Source organism: Drosophila tropicalis, unplaced genomic scaffold (assembly GCF_018151085.1).
Source record: "Drosophila tropicalis isolate 14030-0801.00 unplaced genomic scaffold, ASM1815108v1 contig_593, whole genome shotgun sequence".
NCBI lineage: Eukaryota > Metazoa > Arthropoda > Insecta > Diptera > Drosophilidae > Drosophila > Drosophila tropicalis.
The window spans coordinates 2,188,420-2,205,116 of NW_027173070.1; the positions used below are offsets into that span (position 1 = coordinate 2,188,420).

The window sequence follows — 16,697 nt, forward strand, 5'->3', positions numbered from 1 at the left end:
CTGTTCCATCAAATTGTTCCTTATAATTAAGCCTGGACCAAGTTGAGTGCATATCAAATACATACTACATGTACATCCTTGGAGCACACATTCGGATGCGTCTCAAGTGGTAAGACACAAAAACAAAAACAAAACAACAAGAAAAAAAAAAGGGAAAAAAAATAATCCTTCTACACGTTCTTGCTTGTTTATTAGTCTGTTGCAATGCCTTGACAATGGCTATTTCGTCACGGCCACGTCCTCAAAGTCCTTCCGAAGCTTCCGAAGAGAACTGCAAGAGTGAGAGACAAATGAGTGAGATGTCTCAAGTTTGAAGTGCAGTTGTGCAGAAAGTCAAAAGGCAATGGAAAAAAGAGTTCACCTTGCTGTACTTTTGAAAATTGAAAATAAATATATACATATTTATTTTTCCAATTTTTGCGAATTTTCTCTCTTCGAAAATACTTAAATTTTTCATCAATTTACTTCATAAAATAGGCAAACAGTATTTTCCTGGCTTTTTACGCTTTTCTCGTAGGGTGAAAACTGTTTCAAATGATTAAATCTTGACATTTACTTCTTAAAAACTGAATAGATATTATTTGTGATAAACACATTGCCAATAAGCCACCTAAAAGTAGGCAATCATAATTTAAACAACATTTATACATAACAAAATGTTTTCATAATTTATTCAACAATCTTGACAGTTATTTCTTCAATTATTTATAATAAGCATTTGCCAAATTGTTGGTTCCTATTACTTGACCGTAAATGTTAATTAAATATTTAACTTGGCAAATGTTGATTGACAAAATATTTCGTGTAAAAACAATAATTAATTATTTACAAAATTTGACAGACTCAAGTCAAAAGCCAAAATAAATGTAATCACAATACAAGTAAATACACATATATATTAGATATATAAATATGTATGTATGTATATGTGTGTGTATATTTCTAGAATTTCTCAACTGTTGCAAACTTTTCCACTTGGATCTGGCTTTTGGCAAAAAGTTTCTCTCACTGCTGCGCGTACTGCGTGATTTTTCGACATGCCGACACTTGTTTTTGGGCTAAGTGATTTAGGCAAAAGTTTTCCCCTACTACTTTTAGCTACCTACCCCCTCTCTATGCCCATCCAGCCAACAAAAAAACCTCTGCCATTTACAGTGAGTAGAGAAAGCGGAAATGTTTTGCGCCCGAAAAACTTTTTGTTGTGCATAATCGCTGCTCACCCCAGCGGAAGTTGATCAAAAGAAACAGTTTGCCAACAGTTTTTCGGAATGAATTTTTCACAAATCTGCGCATCCGACTTAGAGATGGAGGAGCGGGAGGTTCCTTCTTCGTTCTTGGTTTTCCTTCAAGTTAATCTAAGTAAATAAAAATCAATAAATTTACTTAGTTTAAGCTGACAACTTCCTGTCATGAGTAGCCCTCATTTTGCCCATCTCAGCCATGTAATGTTTGCGGGAGTATTTATGGAAGATTATGTGACGATTTATATGTGTGTGTGTGTGTGTGTGACAAACACGTGCCTCCTTAGCACGTTCCATGAAGCATGGAGTCCAACTCCTGCCCAGTTGAGTCATAATTCATTTGCATAACATTAACGGGCAACCGGATGCCTGGGCAGGCAACCATAGTAAGCCTTTCCCAAAGTGGGATAACAACTTCAAAGTTTAAATAAAATATGTATGCTAACGAATTAACCGTAAACTGTTTAGATGACACAGGCAATGAGCTAGCGTGTTGAGTGGATAAACGACATAGAGCAAGGACTTGCATACATACATATATCTACTAATTTATGTATCCTCAAACACACACACACTCACACACAAATATCTATATACATATATCCTACTTAGTCATTATATATGTACAAGTGTCCATGCAATTGGGATGAGGTCAACAGCATTTGAATTGCAAATTTCAACTATACGGCATTGTTTTGACAGTCATACGATTTTTGGGGTCAAACGATCAAGATATTTCACATAGAAGAGAGAGAGGTCAATCATTAGGACTGACTATATAAGTCAGTATTACGTGTATCTATATCTATCAAGTCATAGCTAGTTCAATTATATTCTCTTGATATGTTTCCCAGTTATTTACTTACTGTAAATATTTTCTGAGAATGAATGAAGAGCCATCAGGTGGTAACAATACTTTATAGTCATATTGAGTAGGAGATAGCTTGAATCCAAAACTGACTTACTAGTGCCTGTCCTCCCCATTCAATTTAAAGTTAATGCAAAAATCCTTTTCTATTTATCAATTTTGTATGAACAACTATCAGGTAAATAAGACCCTTTGTCAATCTTCATTTCACAAATTTATTTTTAACGCTCTGGCAATTTGATACATGATTTGGATGATATTTCTTATGGATTTACTTCTTCAGCAGAGAGACAACGGGAGCAGCAGCATAGGTGGTCAGAGGAGAAGCGAATGAGGAGTAGACCGAAGGAGCCACATAGGAGGCAGAGTAGACCGAAGGAGCATAGGCTGAGTAGGCACGAGGATAGGCAGCAGCAGCATAGGTGGTAACTGGAGCAGCAGCAGCATAGGTCAAAGCTGGAGCAGCAGCAGCATAAGTGGTCACCGGAGCCACCACATGAGCCTGGGCCACGGCAACAAAGAGAGCAAAGCAGATGAGGAACTAAGGAGATGGAAGACGAGTGAAATTTAATAAGTTGTAGTTGAAAGTTTCTTTTTTTTCTTAAGATCTCCTTACTTTCATTTTGAGTTGAGGTTTTTGGTTTGTTGGTTGTTTGACGAACGTTTGAAGTGCGTTGACTGATGCTTTAGTTCACCCAGACCAAGGTATTTATAGTCCAAAACTCAATGACAGCCAAGAACAAGTTCTTCAGATGCGGATGTTGAACTGGTAGCTAATCTCTCCATATCGAATGGATTAACAATGTTTCAATGTTTGTTATTATTCTGTTTCTTTGTGCCTTTCAGCAAAGTGCGCAATCAATGTTTCATTCCAAACAATTATCGGAAATCGTTGAACAGAAAAAGAGGGAGGTAAGGTGAGGCAACGTATACATATATTGGGTCAAAAAAGGTGACAAGCAAAAAAAAAAAAAAAATAAATAAATACCCATTCAGTGGTGTAAACGAATGTGAAGGCATAGCAGAATCGTCAAACATAACAATAAAACGAAATGTTTATTTATATATAGCACTAGCTCCATAATCGTTGAAAGAGAAATCAGTGTAATTTACGTCATTACAGGTTCCCATGACATTGACAATATGGTGAAGTACGGCAGCAATTTCGATATATGCAGAAATCAAGGTCGTTTTCAGAAAATTTACACATAACATTTTATGTTCGTTTTGTCAGCTTTACAAATGTGTTTAGCTAGTTCTTTTTTTTCATTTATCTTGCAGCTATTTAACACAAATGATGTAGATAATGGAAAATATCCATGGAAACTTATCTCAATTTATTATTTTAATCGCCGAAATACATTGAAATCGATATTTAAAGCATTACCATAAGTTCAAAGTCGGACCCTTTGGTATTTTTTTTGCTTCTAGTTGTGATTCGCTAAAGTAGTTTAGGCATCATAATCTTGGATGGTTAGTAAAGCGCAGTCAACATGCTCCAAAAGGACATCTAGCATGCTTGTTAGAAGGATATACTTATAACAAGAACACTCCTCCTTAAGAAGGTCATTTTAGTTTCTTTTTACTTTTTTTTGCAGGACATAAAGTATACCTAAATTTGAAAAAAAAATTAAATTTATATAAATAATTTAAGGTTCCTTAAGGACCACTGTGCATTTGATATATTATTTGGCTTACTTCAAGTGTATACACAAAATATGGCAACTCTTTTTGACAATTGACAATCAATTAAAACTGTTCAACACTGTTGTCATTTGTGTAACAGTGTGTAGTGTGAAAATAGTGAAAACTTGCAGTTAATATGACTGAAAATAAATCATTGCAAAATATTCATGATCTTCTCTTTGAACTATCCACAAAGCGTCTAAATCTACGCACATGGATACAAAAAGCGGTAAGTGGTCAAGGATAACTTCATGTGAACTAAAGTTAAAACCTAGGTCTTACTTAGTTGCTCTATTACTCGGCCCGTCAATTCGAAAGCTTTGTCATGCTGCTGGAGGCGTCCATTGTAAAGAGTGGAAAATTGTATGTGGGCTATAAGGAAGATCTGATACGGACTTATACCCTCCTGGCGGGTTATTTCACAGGCATGGCCTACCGTGAGACGGGAAATCGACGAGCTGCCTTGCAGGCAAAGATAACCAATCTTTTGAATGCAGCGGAAGAACTGCAACCGAATGATCGTCTGCATTCGGTGGCACGTGCCTATGCAATGATGTTGAGTTCCGGACGCTCACAAGATGCGGATGACGTTTTTCTCAGTATTCTCAAGACCATGCGACATAGTGTTCCCTGTCTGATAGGACGCGGTTGTTTGGCCTACAACAGACGGGATTATATAGGTGCCTTGGGTTACTTCAAGAGTGTGTTGATGCATTATCCACGCGGCCCTGGCGATGTTCGTGTGGGTGTCGGTCACTGTTTTCTCAAGATGGGCAGTGTGGATAATGCTCGGCGGGCTTTTGAGTTGGCACTCGAGTACAATGGTCGTTGTAAGAATGCCCTGGTGGGTATGGCTGTCATTAAACTAAATGTACTGGATAAGCAGGCCCAACAAGAAGCTATTTATCTATTGTGCGCCGCCTATGAGCAATATAATCGTGATCCCATGATCCTTAGTTGCCTGGCCCAACATTTTTACTATGTCAAGAGCTACGAGCGGGTGCAAACTTTGGCGGGGAATGCCATTGCCCACACGGACAGCGCAGAATTACGTGCTCAAAACTTTTTACAAATTGCACGCTCTTTTCATGCAGTCGGAAATTTTGATCGAGCCTTTGAGTTCTACAAAATGTCTGTGAAATCGTGTCCTAATAGCTATGCTCCACCACATTTAGGACTGGCCCAGATGTATCTGCGTCGCAACCAATTGGACAAGGCGATTAATTGCCTACAGACACTACTAAAGATTGTGCCCGATAATTTATTGGGATTGCGTCTGCTCTCTCTACTCTATGTACAAGATAATACAAGTGCCAAGGTGGATGGCGCTTTGGAGTTCTTGAATAAGAGTTTAAGGCTATCTCCGAGACTTAAAAAGGACTATGACATTTGGTTGATTTTCGCCAGGGCATATGAAAACAAAGAGCTCTGGTCACAGACCATTAACTCCTATGAGGAAGCCGTAAGGATCTTTCAAGAAATAGGTCAATGTGTCCCTGTAGAATTACTAAACAATTTGGGGGCATCGTTTATGTATGGCAAACAACCCCAAGAGGCTTTGGTCACCCTTGACCACGCATTGGCCAGAGATACTTGTGAGAGTAAAAGACTTACCATACGCTTCAATCGTGCTCGTGTGCTGGAAGAACTCCACAGAGATGACCTAGCAGAGAACTTGTACAAGCAACTCATAGAAGAATGTCCCACGTACATTGATTGCTACATAAGATTAGGTCAAATGGCTGCCAAACGTCAGCAATATGTCACTGCCATGGATTATTACAAGGATGTGCTTAAAGTGGATAACGATAATTTAACTGCTAGGTAAGTAATAACGATTGATTAGCCCCCACTTTGATTGTTTCTCTCTCTGATAGATGTCTAATGGGCAATCACTTCATGAAGCATGGAATGACCACTCAAGCCATGTATTGTCATAATGTTATCCTTCGTCGACGGGAGACGCGCAGAGACCCTTATATTATGGTTGCAGTGGGAAATGTATGTCTTATAAATGTTCAACGCACTGTCGGAGGCCTAGAAGATAGTACCTTCAAGCGACATCAAGAGAAGGCCATACAGCTCTTTAGAAGGGTGGGTCTAGGACATTACCGAAGCAACACTCACTAAAAGTTACTTTTTTCTAGGCCCTGGAGCAAAATCCTCGAAATCTTTGGGCGGCCAATGGCATTGGAGCTGCTCTGTGCTCCGGAGGTCTACTCAACGAGGGTGAAGCCGTCTTCAAACAGATCTTGGAGTCGAGTAAATATTGCACCCAGAGTCTACTCAATTTAGCCAATGTTTCCTTAAAATTGAAGAAATATAAACAGGCTAGTCAAATGTATAAGCAATGCCTTGATGAATTTTTGCCACCCAAATCTTTGGAGATAATGCAACTTTTGGCCAGATCTCTCTATGAAGGTGGCAAAGCCAAAGAGGCTAAGCTAGTTCTACTTCAAGCTCGTCATGTGGCGCCGCACGATCAACTTTTGCTATATAATCTAGCCTTGACAATTAAGCAATATAGTCTAACGGTCTTTGGTATGCAGAGACCCGACCTAAAAGAACTAATGCTGGCAGAACAGGAACTAAAAGTGGCCTTGAGGTAAATGGAAAACTTTCTTTTTAGCCAATTTTTACTAATGATTAATAAATTTCCTTTCAGGTACTTTGATGGCCTTGTGCCTTCAAAATACGAGCGTCAGGCGCGACATCAGGCAAAAAAATGTCGTGACATTTTGTTGGATTTACCCGAAGAGCTCAACAGAGTAAGGGAACTGGAGCAATTAGATGAAGATCGTGTACGATTGCAGGAGCAACGCTATCAGGAATTGCAGAATCATTTGGAGCAACAGAAAATACAACGACAGGAGGCAGAGAAGCAACTACAAGAAGATCAAACGGCCAAACGCCTTGAAGTCTTAGAACGTACCAAAAAACTCATTAGCAATGTTAATAACGAAATGAAAAAAGTTCCTAAAAAGAACCAAACCAAAAAGAAAAGACACATTAGCAACAATGATGATGATGACGTTGATGAAAATGCAAGAGAAAATCTAGAGAATGAAGAGAACACAAGTCCACCACTTGCGAAAAAGGCCAAAAAGAAAAACACCAAAGAGAAACATTCCAAAAAATCATCTTTCAAAAGTAAAGCCTTCATTGAATCCGCTGATGAGGAAGGCGAAGATGCACCAGAACTAGAGAATCAAGTGGAAAAAAAGTCCCAAGGAAACAAATAATGAACAATCCGACAAAAATCTAATGGATCGCCTTCAGTCCATAGGTCAGCGTAGGCAATTGGAAATGAATAATTTTATGTCTGACCGCAAAGAAAGGGAATCCGAGACACCAGAAATGATTTTGGAATATGTGGAGAGGCTTAAGAAGAAAATGCAAACGAATTCCCAGTAAAACAAATAGATATTTCTCCACCCTCTCCAAAGTAAATACAATTTATAGTTTCAACTAAATGTGTCATGTCTCCCACAGGGGATGAGCACATGGACACACACACACATAAGTAAATTGTTAGATGGATGGAGAAGTTTATGTTTATTTGAATGGCAACTCATGTTAAATAACCGCAGGACTTTGGTCGCCAAGCTCTCAAATTACTATATGAGCAGGGATGAGTGGAATTTGGTGGGGGGCACTTTGTAACTGTCAGGAATCGTCACAAAACGAACTAACAAATAAACGCGAATAAATATATATAAATTTGTGTATGTGTGTTTCATATGTATGTATGTATGTATATGTGCCACTCATTAATATCAATTTATGAGCTGAGACACGAAATTAGTCTGTGACAAGTTTCGCCGCAGGATGTGGACATAACATACTACAGTTCTTCTACAAGGCGTTTCAATGTTCCCCCAACTGCTTCTTTTTCTATTAGGCCCCTACTCACACACACACACACACACATATGTTGCTGTTTTTGGGGTTTCGTTAATTAATTCCAACAAAAGGAGACGACGACGAAAAAACTGTATTGCGTGTCCTGCCAAAAAAAAAAAAAAATGCTTACACAAGCTCATGTCCTGCAGCGAGGTCAAAGGTTTTGTTTATGAATCATATAGGAACAGAAACCAAGCTTCCTCTCCCCCATTTAGCAGTCTTTAAATTATGAATTATTATTTCTGTCAGTGTGAGACGCTAAATTAATTATACCCTATGCAAAAAAGGGTATGTCGAACACCTTGTCTGAAATTAATACCCGATCCACAGGAATAATTAAGCCGTGGCTTTAGACCTGTAGCTATAAAATACTAAACTCTTAGCTAATGGAATCAGCAAATGTAGCTCCCAATGCACATCCTGTTTTCATAACTGCTGAGAATTGCGAATAAATTTCAGATCTATTTCCTCAATAAAGCCTTTGTTTTAAAGTTAAGAAGATTTGAGACCTCCTCTCCTACTGAATTCTGCCGTAACATCTTCCCATTTATGTACATCTCAAATATGGGAAATAAAGTAGAACAGAGAATTGGGAAGATTTTTTATCTCTTCTAAATACCCTCAGTTGTACATTTAAAACCGTTTTTAAGCCATAACTTAGTTAAAATTAAAAAAAAAAACACTAGTTAAAAGGTGTTTCTATAGTGAAAGGTCTAAGTTACTTACGTGCGACTAAAAGTTTCCCCTTTGAAGACAATTTTTTAGCTCTCCATTATTAAAAAGAACTTTTGAATATATTTTTCAGATTTTAGTTCTTTATTTATTCTTTGCACATAATTCTTATTGTTTTTTTTTTTTTTTTTGTTGTAGTTTTGTTTTTATTTTAATTTTTTTTTTTGTTTTTTTGGGTTTGTAGAATTATTTGTATTACACATAAAAACTTTGTTTCTTTTTAAAATTATATTCGATAAAATAAATATATTATAGAATTCGATCTTACAACTCAAATAGTTTCTTGGTTTTTTATAAGTAAATTTCATTTGTTAGTGAGAAAACGCAAAACTTTTGAAAATAATCTTTGAAAATAATTTTGAGAAATAAAATTTATACATACATATACATATATATATAAATTGTATATATTAGTTCAACTCTAATCACTTATATAATAAAAAATTGTATTTCTTTTATTCATTCCATTTCAGTTGTTTTACATTTACAATTCGAGTCACAATACAATTTGATTTTGTCATTTTGAAAAAGCACTTGCAGGTTAAGATGGGGGGATTTCCGAAAAGAGAATGTTGAACATTGAGAAAACTTTTAGTTTGTATGTGTGTGTGTGTGTGTCTGTGTGTGTGAGATTATTGAATTGGAAAATTGGGCGGGTGGCAAATTTTGTTTTTCGGTTTTTACATTTACAATTATATTATATTTGTTTTTGTTTTGTTTTTATACATAGATGTACATACATATATTTGATAAAGTTTTCGACAACAGATTTTATATAAAATTTATTTTACCTTTTTTCTTTCGTTTTTTTTTTTTTACCAAATTCAACAAATGATGCTTCATTATCCATATATATATATATCGATTCCTATGCATATACACACACATTTATAGTATATATATATATATTGATATCGGTTAGATAAAGTTCTTGCCTATTTCAGTTTCTTTATGTTGGTTGCTTGTGCTAGATGTATATTGATTTTAACTATATATATCTTTATATGTACGTACGATTTTCAGATATGCCATATACATATATGCTATATACATATACTCAGGATTCGTTCTTGGGGTTTTTTTGTTTTTTGGGATAGTCTTTTCGTAGATTCAATGTGACTAACTAGTTTAGTTTAGACTACAATTAGTTTTATGTCTAGAATTAATGCTACACAATTAGTTAATTAATTTATATTTATTTTGTATATCTATTAAGCTTAACTCTCAAATTATGTACAAGTTGGTGACTAAAACTAATTCTTGATAGAAGGGCTTTCTCTTGTTCGTGTAGTTGTTTTTAAGTATTTGTTTAAATTAGTTTTCGTTTTTTGTTTTGTTTTTGTTTGTTTTAAGCATAGCTCTGTTTGTTCACTGAAGTGTTCTTTCGCACAAATGTATGTAAGTCAACTAAGTATACACAGTAAATATCAAGTATGTGAAGCAGGCAGATAATTTTCATCTGAAGTGTGCAGAATCGGCATTTTCAAGTTAATTTTTCTTAGACCAAAACCTCAATTTCATTAGCTAACCTCACATGGAATACTTCCCAAGGTAACCTCAATTATACGGTTAGATCTAACCTCACTTTTCAGTAGTTAACCCTACTATTAGTTTCTAACCTCACTTTACCAGCTAGATCTAACCTCATGTTCACATACCTTGATACCAAGTAGAGTAAACTAAGTAAATGCATTAAGTTTGTGTGTGTGTGGTATTAACATCTCTTTAATATCTTTATATATAGTGTCTATATCTCAATATATATTTCTATAATTGGGAGTTTACTTTTAACCGCTTGTTATTTGCATTCTTTTTTTGTTGTGTTTTCTTTTTAGCATCCGGAAGTCTTGTAGGTTTTGAATAATTTGTTGTTTTAGGCTAACAGTTAGAAACAAAAATACTCGTACGCACTGTGCCATCGCTTAACTACTATAATACAGAATCGGATTACCTCAGTTATTATGTGTGTATACATCCCTTAGACAATGGTAGTGCGCTCGGCGCCCAATGTTGTGCACGTACTACTCCCGCCGCCTATGCAGACAATCTGACATTTGATGTCCTCTTTGGGTAACTCTCAGGAGGTCACCGTCTCATAGTTTCCGGCGCCCAGCAGAGAGCCGCCCACACTGAGTAAAGGCGATTGAGTGCCACTTGTGCCACCGACCAGTCCCAAGCCAGTGTAGGCCGCCTGAGCTCTGGGTGAAGTCAAGAGTGATTGGGCAGCTCCAATGGTGATATTCCCGCTGGTCACCGAGCTGGTCAGAGCGGCTGAGATTCCACCGGTATGTAGGCTACCCGGATGTGGTAGAGTATTACAGTTGGTGCCAACTAATCCAGCTCCAGCTCCTACTGCTCCAGCACTGCTATTGGTCTGCAGAGAGCCATTCGATTGACCTCCCAGCAGGGGCATGGTGCAAGTGGTGGTCGAGCCGTAAGGGGAGGTGGGCGAAGTGCGTGTCTCGTAGGCAGGCAAATATGTGGCAGTGGTAGTGGCTCCACCATTGGGTCCTCCAACTGATCCTCGACCCGGAATTCTGGTATAAATATTGGGTGGTGTGCGAGTCGATAGCAGAGGCGGTGGAGCCGTATATATGGGACGTTGGGCAGCTGGTGCTCTTTGCGGCGTATTGTACAAACTAAATGCAGGATTCGTTGTCAGCGATAGTTCACCATACTAGAAGAACGATAAAGGTCAAAAAACAACAAAGACCCATGATTAATAATTAAGACTCCAAGTAAAAGTTTCCCATTAGTTTTTTTGTTGTGCAAAAAAAAAAAAAAAATTTAAGTGGCTGACCAAGCAAGTTTTTATTTCCCCCGTCTACTTCATTTATGTATAATATTTTTGCTTTTGGTTTACTCCTAATGAGCTTGTTAGCACTACATAAGAGAGGAGCGAGGGGCAAACGAACCACAACCCTAGCACAACAACCAACAACCAAAAAAATAACTAAAAACTAAACAAAAGCAAATTTAACTTTTGGCTCGACAGGCAAAAACATTTGCCTCATCAAAATTTGATGTTTGCCCAAAAAACCAACAATGATAAAAGCCAACAGAAACTTCCTCCCAAAAACGAAAACAAAAAAAAAATTTGTTAACTTGTTGACCAGGACAACGTTGGTAAAGCTACATAGAGCAAGGAGACTCTGTAGTTTGGGGTGTGGAGGAGAAAAAAACGAAACTAATTTGTGTAATTTATTTACGGTTTCTGGCTAATTGGCCCCAAAATGTTGCTTAGCAAGGGGGAAAGTTGCAAAAAAGAGAAAAAACTTTTACTTCCTGACCGACTATTGGGAGAAGACTCTCTGTCACTTCCATCCTAGCAACCCATCGTGTCTCTGTCACTAAATCAATTTGCCAAAGTGTCAATAAAGCGTAGATACTAATAATTTGTTGTCCTTATATCTAGAAGGACCTTTTGTCTATAAAGTGTATTAGGAAAAGGTTATCGTAAGAAGCAAATATAGACCTTTCCTGTGGGCTTACACTTGCAGAGAAATTCAAGGAAACTTTTTGTCAATTGAAGCTAAACATGGGTAAACTAAAACAGTTACATACTACACATTGGCCTTTTTATTTAAGTCCTATATATCTATGTAGATGCATGACTAAACTTGCTATAGCCTAGGTTTATCTATAGAATCTTGAATCTTAAAGCCATAGAACAAGTGTTCTAATAAATGTTTTTTAAGTCTAGGTCTGGACTGAAAACTATGCTCTTGAATGCCTTATTGTGAATATAATGGAATTTTTTTTGATTGATTTTGATTTGATTAAAAAATATTTACACTTGCATTAAAATTTATAAATTTTTTCATATACTTTTAGGCTTTCGCATTACGATTTTTAAAAATTCATTAAACATTTTACTTATCGAGAAAAGAATTTCGGCAACTCAAGTATTTTTTGTGTTAATATTTTTCATAAATTGATTTTGCAAAAACTGTCTATAAAAGTTATTTCAAACATTGTTTTTCTCTTTTCAGAAAATAAAACTTGCACCAAAATTGAGAGGGTAAGTGTTTGTTTGACAATTCAAAACATCGACACAACAAATATTTGTTAGGCATGTGAGTGAATTTTCACATTTCGATGAGAAAATGCTTTGCAAGTATTTTTGTCGCATTTAATGTTTGCGGAAATGCTTGAAATGCTTCAAGGCCATCAGGCATTAGTTTTTACCTCTCTCTTTCGGTTTCTACACACACTTTTATTTTCAAGCTACAGCCTAAATGTAGGCAATGTATTTTTCGCTCAATGTTTTTCGATTGGTTGTTTTTTTGGGTGGTTGGGGAAACTACACACAATCAGAATATGCAAATCCATAGAAACCAAATATTCTCTTTCCGTTCTGTGGGTATTTTTTTCTCTCTCATTCTTACCTGTTTGCCAAATGTGGGTGATAGCGAAGGGGGTGGCGGCGGGGAGGCGCTACTAATGCGCGTTGGCGGTGTATACAAAATTCGCTGCGATTCCATATTCAGACGGTCGAATGCCTTTTCCTCCAGATGGAATTCATCCTCGCTGTTGGCTTCCTGCGGCACCACATCCGGATTTTTGTCCTCCAAACTGGAATGACTGCCCATATTCCTGGATAACGGCTCCGCACTACCCTTGTCTGCCTCTGTGGTGGTGGCATCGCCATTGGCATGACGTCCATTGCGCTTGCTGCGAAATTTGATAAAGATCACCACGCAAATGGCCACGAGAAATAGTGTTGCAATAACGCCAACTAAGGCGCCCAGCAGAGGTGTCAACTGCACTAGCACGGCTGTCGAGGAGGCTAAGTGAGGAGAGTGAGAGAGAGAGAGGGAAGGAGGCGGAGGAAACAGAATGAGAGTATGAGAAATTGTGAAAAATTGAATGCCGGTGCAGAAAACAATGGAAAACAACGCCAACAACAGTGAGCGAGGTTTATTCTGCTGAAACAATAGTAGCGCAGCAGCGAACGCTGCTCACTTACCTGTTCGTAGCAATGGCGCTGACAGCGTACGTCCACGTAACCGATAGGCCACCTTGCTGGCTCCCTGGGCATTGACGGCCGTCACCCGGATGACGAAAACCGAATCGCTGGGCAAACGCTTCACTGTGAATTCTGCATATTTGTACGAGGCATTGTAAAGTATCTGGCGATTCAGTTCATCATAGACCTGCACATGAAAATGTTGTGGTATACCCCCATCATAGCCGGGAAAGCATTGTATCTGCAGTGAATTGGCTGTGGCATTGTAAGCCGTGCAATTTTTCACAGATTCGGGAAGGTCTGTAAAAAGAATAAAATTCCAAATAGAAAAGGGAGATGAATTACACGAATTTTAAAAGTAACCCCATTTGTAGCCTCCATTTAATCGGACAGTTCAAAGTGAATTGTTCTGCCTTAAGGTATGCTACATTTAAAGCTGACGTTAACTTGCTTTTAAAACTGTTTAATAATTTAAAATGAAATCAGTTGGCCAGCTAATTGAGTGGAGTCGAGGTCTCGTCATTGTCTTCTTTTAAAAGCTGCTTTTAAATGTTAAGTCATTTCTTAAACTCAAAAAAAATTATATAAAGTCTAAATAGTAGAGACCACTTAATCTTATTGATTTGAGTAGATTATTGTCCCCTTAAGTATGCTTCACTTAAAGCTTAAGTCTTTATTTTTGCAAATTTTAAAGGTAAACTAATTCAGTAGTGTATAGAGAGAGATTCGTCTAAATTGGTTACCCAACCCCAAAAGTATGCTCCAATTAAAGTTCAGGACATTTCTTTACCATTAGCTTGCCATCTCGATTGGCGGCTACGTTTACTTTTCTAGAATAAATGATGTTCCTTTGGAAATTTATTGCATTTGATTATCAGATTATCTCTGAACACAGATGTGCAGCAGGCAGACGAACAAGCACACGCACACGGTGGACATACAAACAAACAAACATGGAGACATGATGACGTTGGTAAACATGGCTTTCCATTGCTGGCAGGGACAACGACTGTCCGTCCGACTGGCCAATGGGACAGACGGATGGACAACCGGACGAACAAACGAACGACAAACAATCGTGACGCGTAAAATTGCCACAGAAAATGCTGCAAAATGTAAATAAAGAGCCGAGATTCCACGCACAAAATGCTTGCCACTTGCTGGGAACGCTTGTGCAATGGTCGCTTCTGCAGCGACGGGTCGTCGACGTCACGTTCAACAATTATCTACTGACCAATGTTTCTACTCTCCCTCCCCGCCATCTGACCGCACTGTGAATTGAGTAAACATGTTCCATGTTGCGTTGAAATTTTTGCACTCGACGCTTCGATGTGAAATTAATTAATTTTTTTTTTTTTATCTTTCAACTAACTGACTGTGTGGTCTTACGGCCCCGACTCCCGCTCTGTTGCGATGGACTCACCTGCCGGTTGAATGTGGTACCAGCAAGGTTGGCTCTGTCCCATCGGACTGCTGGCCACGCAGGAAATGGCACCGAAACTCTCATAGCTTTCCACATAGTAGCTGTAGACATTATGCAATGGCGGCACAGCTGTAGTTGTTGGCATGGCCATGACCTGACGATGATGCTGCTGCTTATGGAGGGCAGCCAAACGTTTACGTTCGGCCAGTTGATGTCCAGAGGATTCACCCAATTGCAGCTGATACTGGGATTGCTGTTGCGATAGTTGTTGTTGCTGCTGCTGCTGCTGTTGTTGCTGTTGCTGAAGCTTCCGTTGGGGCTGCTTGTTCTCCACGTGATTCTTGTGGACCATGTTGGAGTAGACCATTTGGGTATAGGGACCCACACCATCGACAACATAATCCTGATAGTCGTGCTCCAAATTCTCAGACCCATCGGCATAGTCACCATCAGCATCGGCATGGTCGTCGTCGTCCTCGAAGCGTACAGCGGCCATGTCAACAATGCTGGCCACACGACCGTGTCGTCCATGGAGCAGGTGATGTGTGTGCTTCCTTTTACTGCGCTGATAATATCCGGTCTGGCCGGAAGGCAACTGCAGCAATGGCAGACTGACCGCCAGCTCTCGTTGGGGCAGCTCTATGAGTGTCTCCAGCGAGTTGTTGAAGTGCCACTTGTAATTTAGATTATCGAGTGGATTGGCGTCCACCTCGCAGGTGATGTTGATTGTCTGCTTGAGTGCTGCACGTATAATCGTTGAATCCGACTTGCACACAGGCGGATCTGCAATCAAATGGGTGGCAGTTGTAGAGGGTGGCCAAAGTAAGTTACGTTTTGTGGGTTCGGGTTCAAGTGACTGGGAACTTAAGTGCCCTTGTATGGGTCCAACAGCTACTTACATTTGACATCCAAGTAGACCTCATTGCTGGACACGCTGCCCTGGAGATTTGTGGCACGGCAAAAGTATTGGCCATGCGACGATTTTGAGATGCCTTGAAGTACCAGAGTTTGGTTCGAGATGATTATGCCGCGTGAGGAATGCAACTGCTTATCCTAAAGGGACAATGACAATACAAACACAATTAATTAATGATTATTAAATGATAAAGAAGTTTTAAAAGATATTAAAGTGAAGCCTAAAAGTATGCGCTTTTTGGAACTTACATTGTGATACCATTCCACACGCGTGATACCAGGATTAGCCTTGACATCGCACTCCAAATAGACATCGGAACCTTTCAACAAATTATTCGGATCAAGGGGAGCTCCCAGATTGAGGGTAACAATAGGAGCATCTGCAATTGGATTACTTAAAATCAATTTCCCTTTAACCAAAAACTTCAAAAAACTTACGCGTCACATTGAGAACTCGCGAGTCTTTCAGGTAAAGCCCCTGATTACCATTGCCCAAAGTAGTCATAACTGTGGTATGACCTTCTTGCAATTGTTGTGATGTAATGCCGGCATTCAATGAGATGGAACAAACCACCTGACGTTCATTATCTTCCGGCACGGGTATGAGCATCAGCTCAGAGATGGTTGTATTACCATCGGGAGCGGTCTATCAAATAATTTTATTTAAGTCTCTAGAACTACTTTCCATCACTTAAATTATAACTTACCGACTGGGAGGCTCCTTTCAGTATCTGTCCTGCCTTCGACCATATAATATGCGGTGGGGGACGAGCACCAATGGCCGTGCAGGTCACATGGGTGCGAGTGCCAGCGATCACTGCATGATTGAGGCCTTGCAGCAATAGACTAAGTGGTGGAACTACACGGAGGGGGATAAAATGAAATTGAAATGCAAAAATTATTATTATATGCCATGTCCTTTCAAAACTAATTTCCATTAAGCATATCCGTTTCAGTTTA

The 16,697-nt window shown here is 38.7% G+C and overlaps 2 protein-coding genes across 2 annotated transcripts in view; one reads left to right on the forward strand and one right to left on the reverse strand.

Moving 5' to 3' along the window:
- The first annotated feature begins 3,574 nt into the window (after nucleotides 1-3,574).
- LOC137577236 (RNA polymerase-associated protein CTR9 homolog) lies at nucleotides 3,575-7,519 on the forward strand. The gene is made up of 6 exons (XM_068290641.1): nucleotides 3,575-3,582; nucleotides 3,992-4,024; nucleotides 4,082-5,619; nucleotides 5,673-5,889; nucleotides 5,943-6,400; nucleotides 6,461-7,519. The coding sequence occupies exons 1-6, from the start codon at nucleotides 3,580-3,582 to the stop codon at nucleotides 7,035-7,037; spliced, it is 2,826 nt and encodes a 941-aa protein (XP_068146742.1). The 5' UTR covers nucleotides 3,575-3,579; the 3' UTR covers nucleotides 7,038-7,519.
- Nucleotides 7,520-9,748: 2,229 nt separating this feature from the next.
- Nucleotides 9,749-16,697, reverse strand: part of side-V (sidestep V) — a 49,449-nt gene continuing 42,500 nt past the window's right edge. The window contains exons 7-14 of the mRNA XM_068289492.1: nucleotides 16,445-16,596; nucleotides 16,176-16,383; nucleotides 15,987-16,117; nucleotides 15,722-15,875; nucleotides 14,823-15,605; nucleotides 13,400-13,699; nucleotides 12,819-13,219; nucleotides 9,749-11,107 (exon numbers count right to left, since the gene is read on the reverse strand). Coding sequence (XP_068145593.1) covers nucleotides 10,508-11,107; nucleotides 12,819-13,219; nucleotides 13,400-13,699; nucleotides 14,823-15,605; nucleotides 15,722-15,875; nucleotides 15,987-16,117; nucleotides 16,176-16,383; nucleotides 16,445-16,596 — 2,729 coding nt within the window. The 3' untranslated portion in view covers nucleotides 9,749-10,507. The remainder of the gene's footprint in view (nucleotides 11,108-12,818; nucleotides 13,220-13,399; nucleotides 13,700-14,822; nucleotides 15,606-15,721; nucleotides 15,876-15,986; nucleotides 16,118-16,175; nucleotides 16,384-16,444; nucleotides 16,597-16,697) is intronic.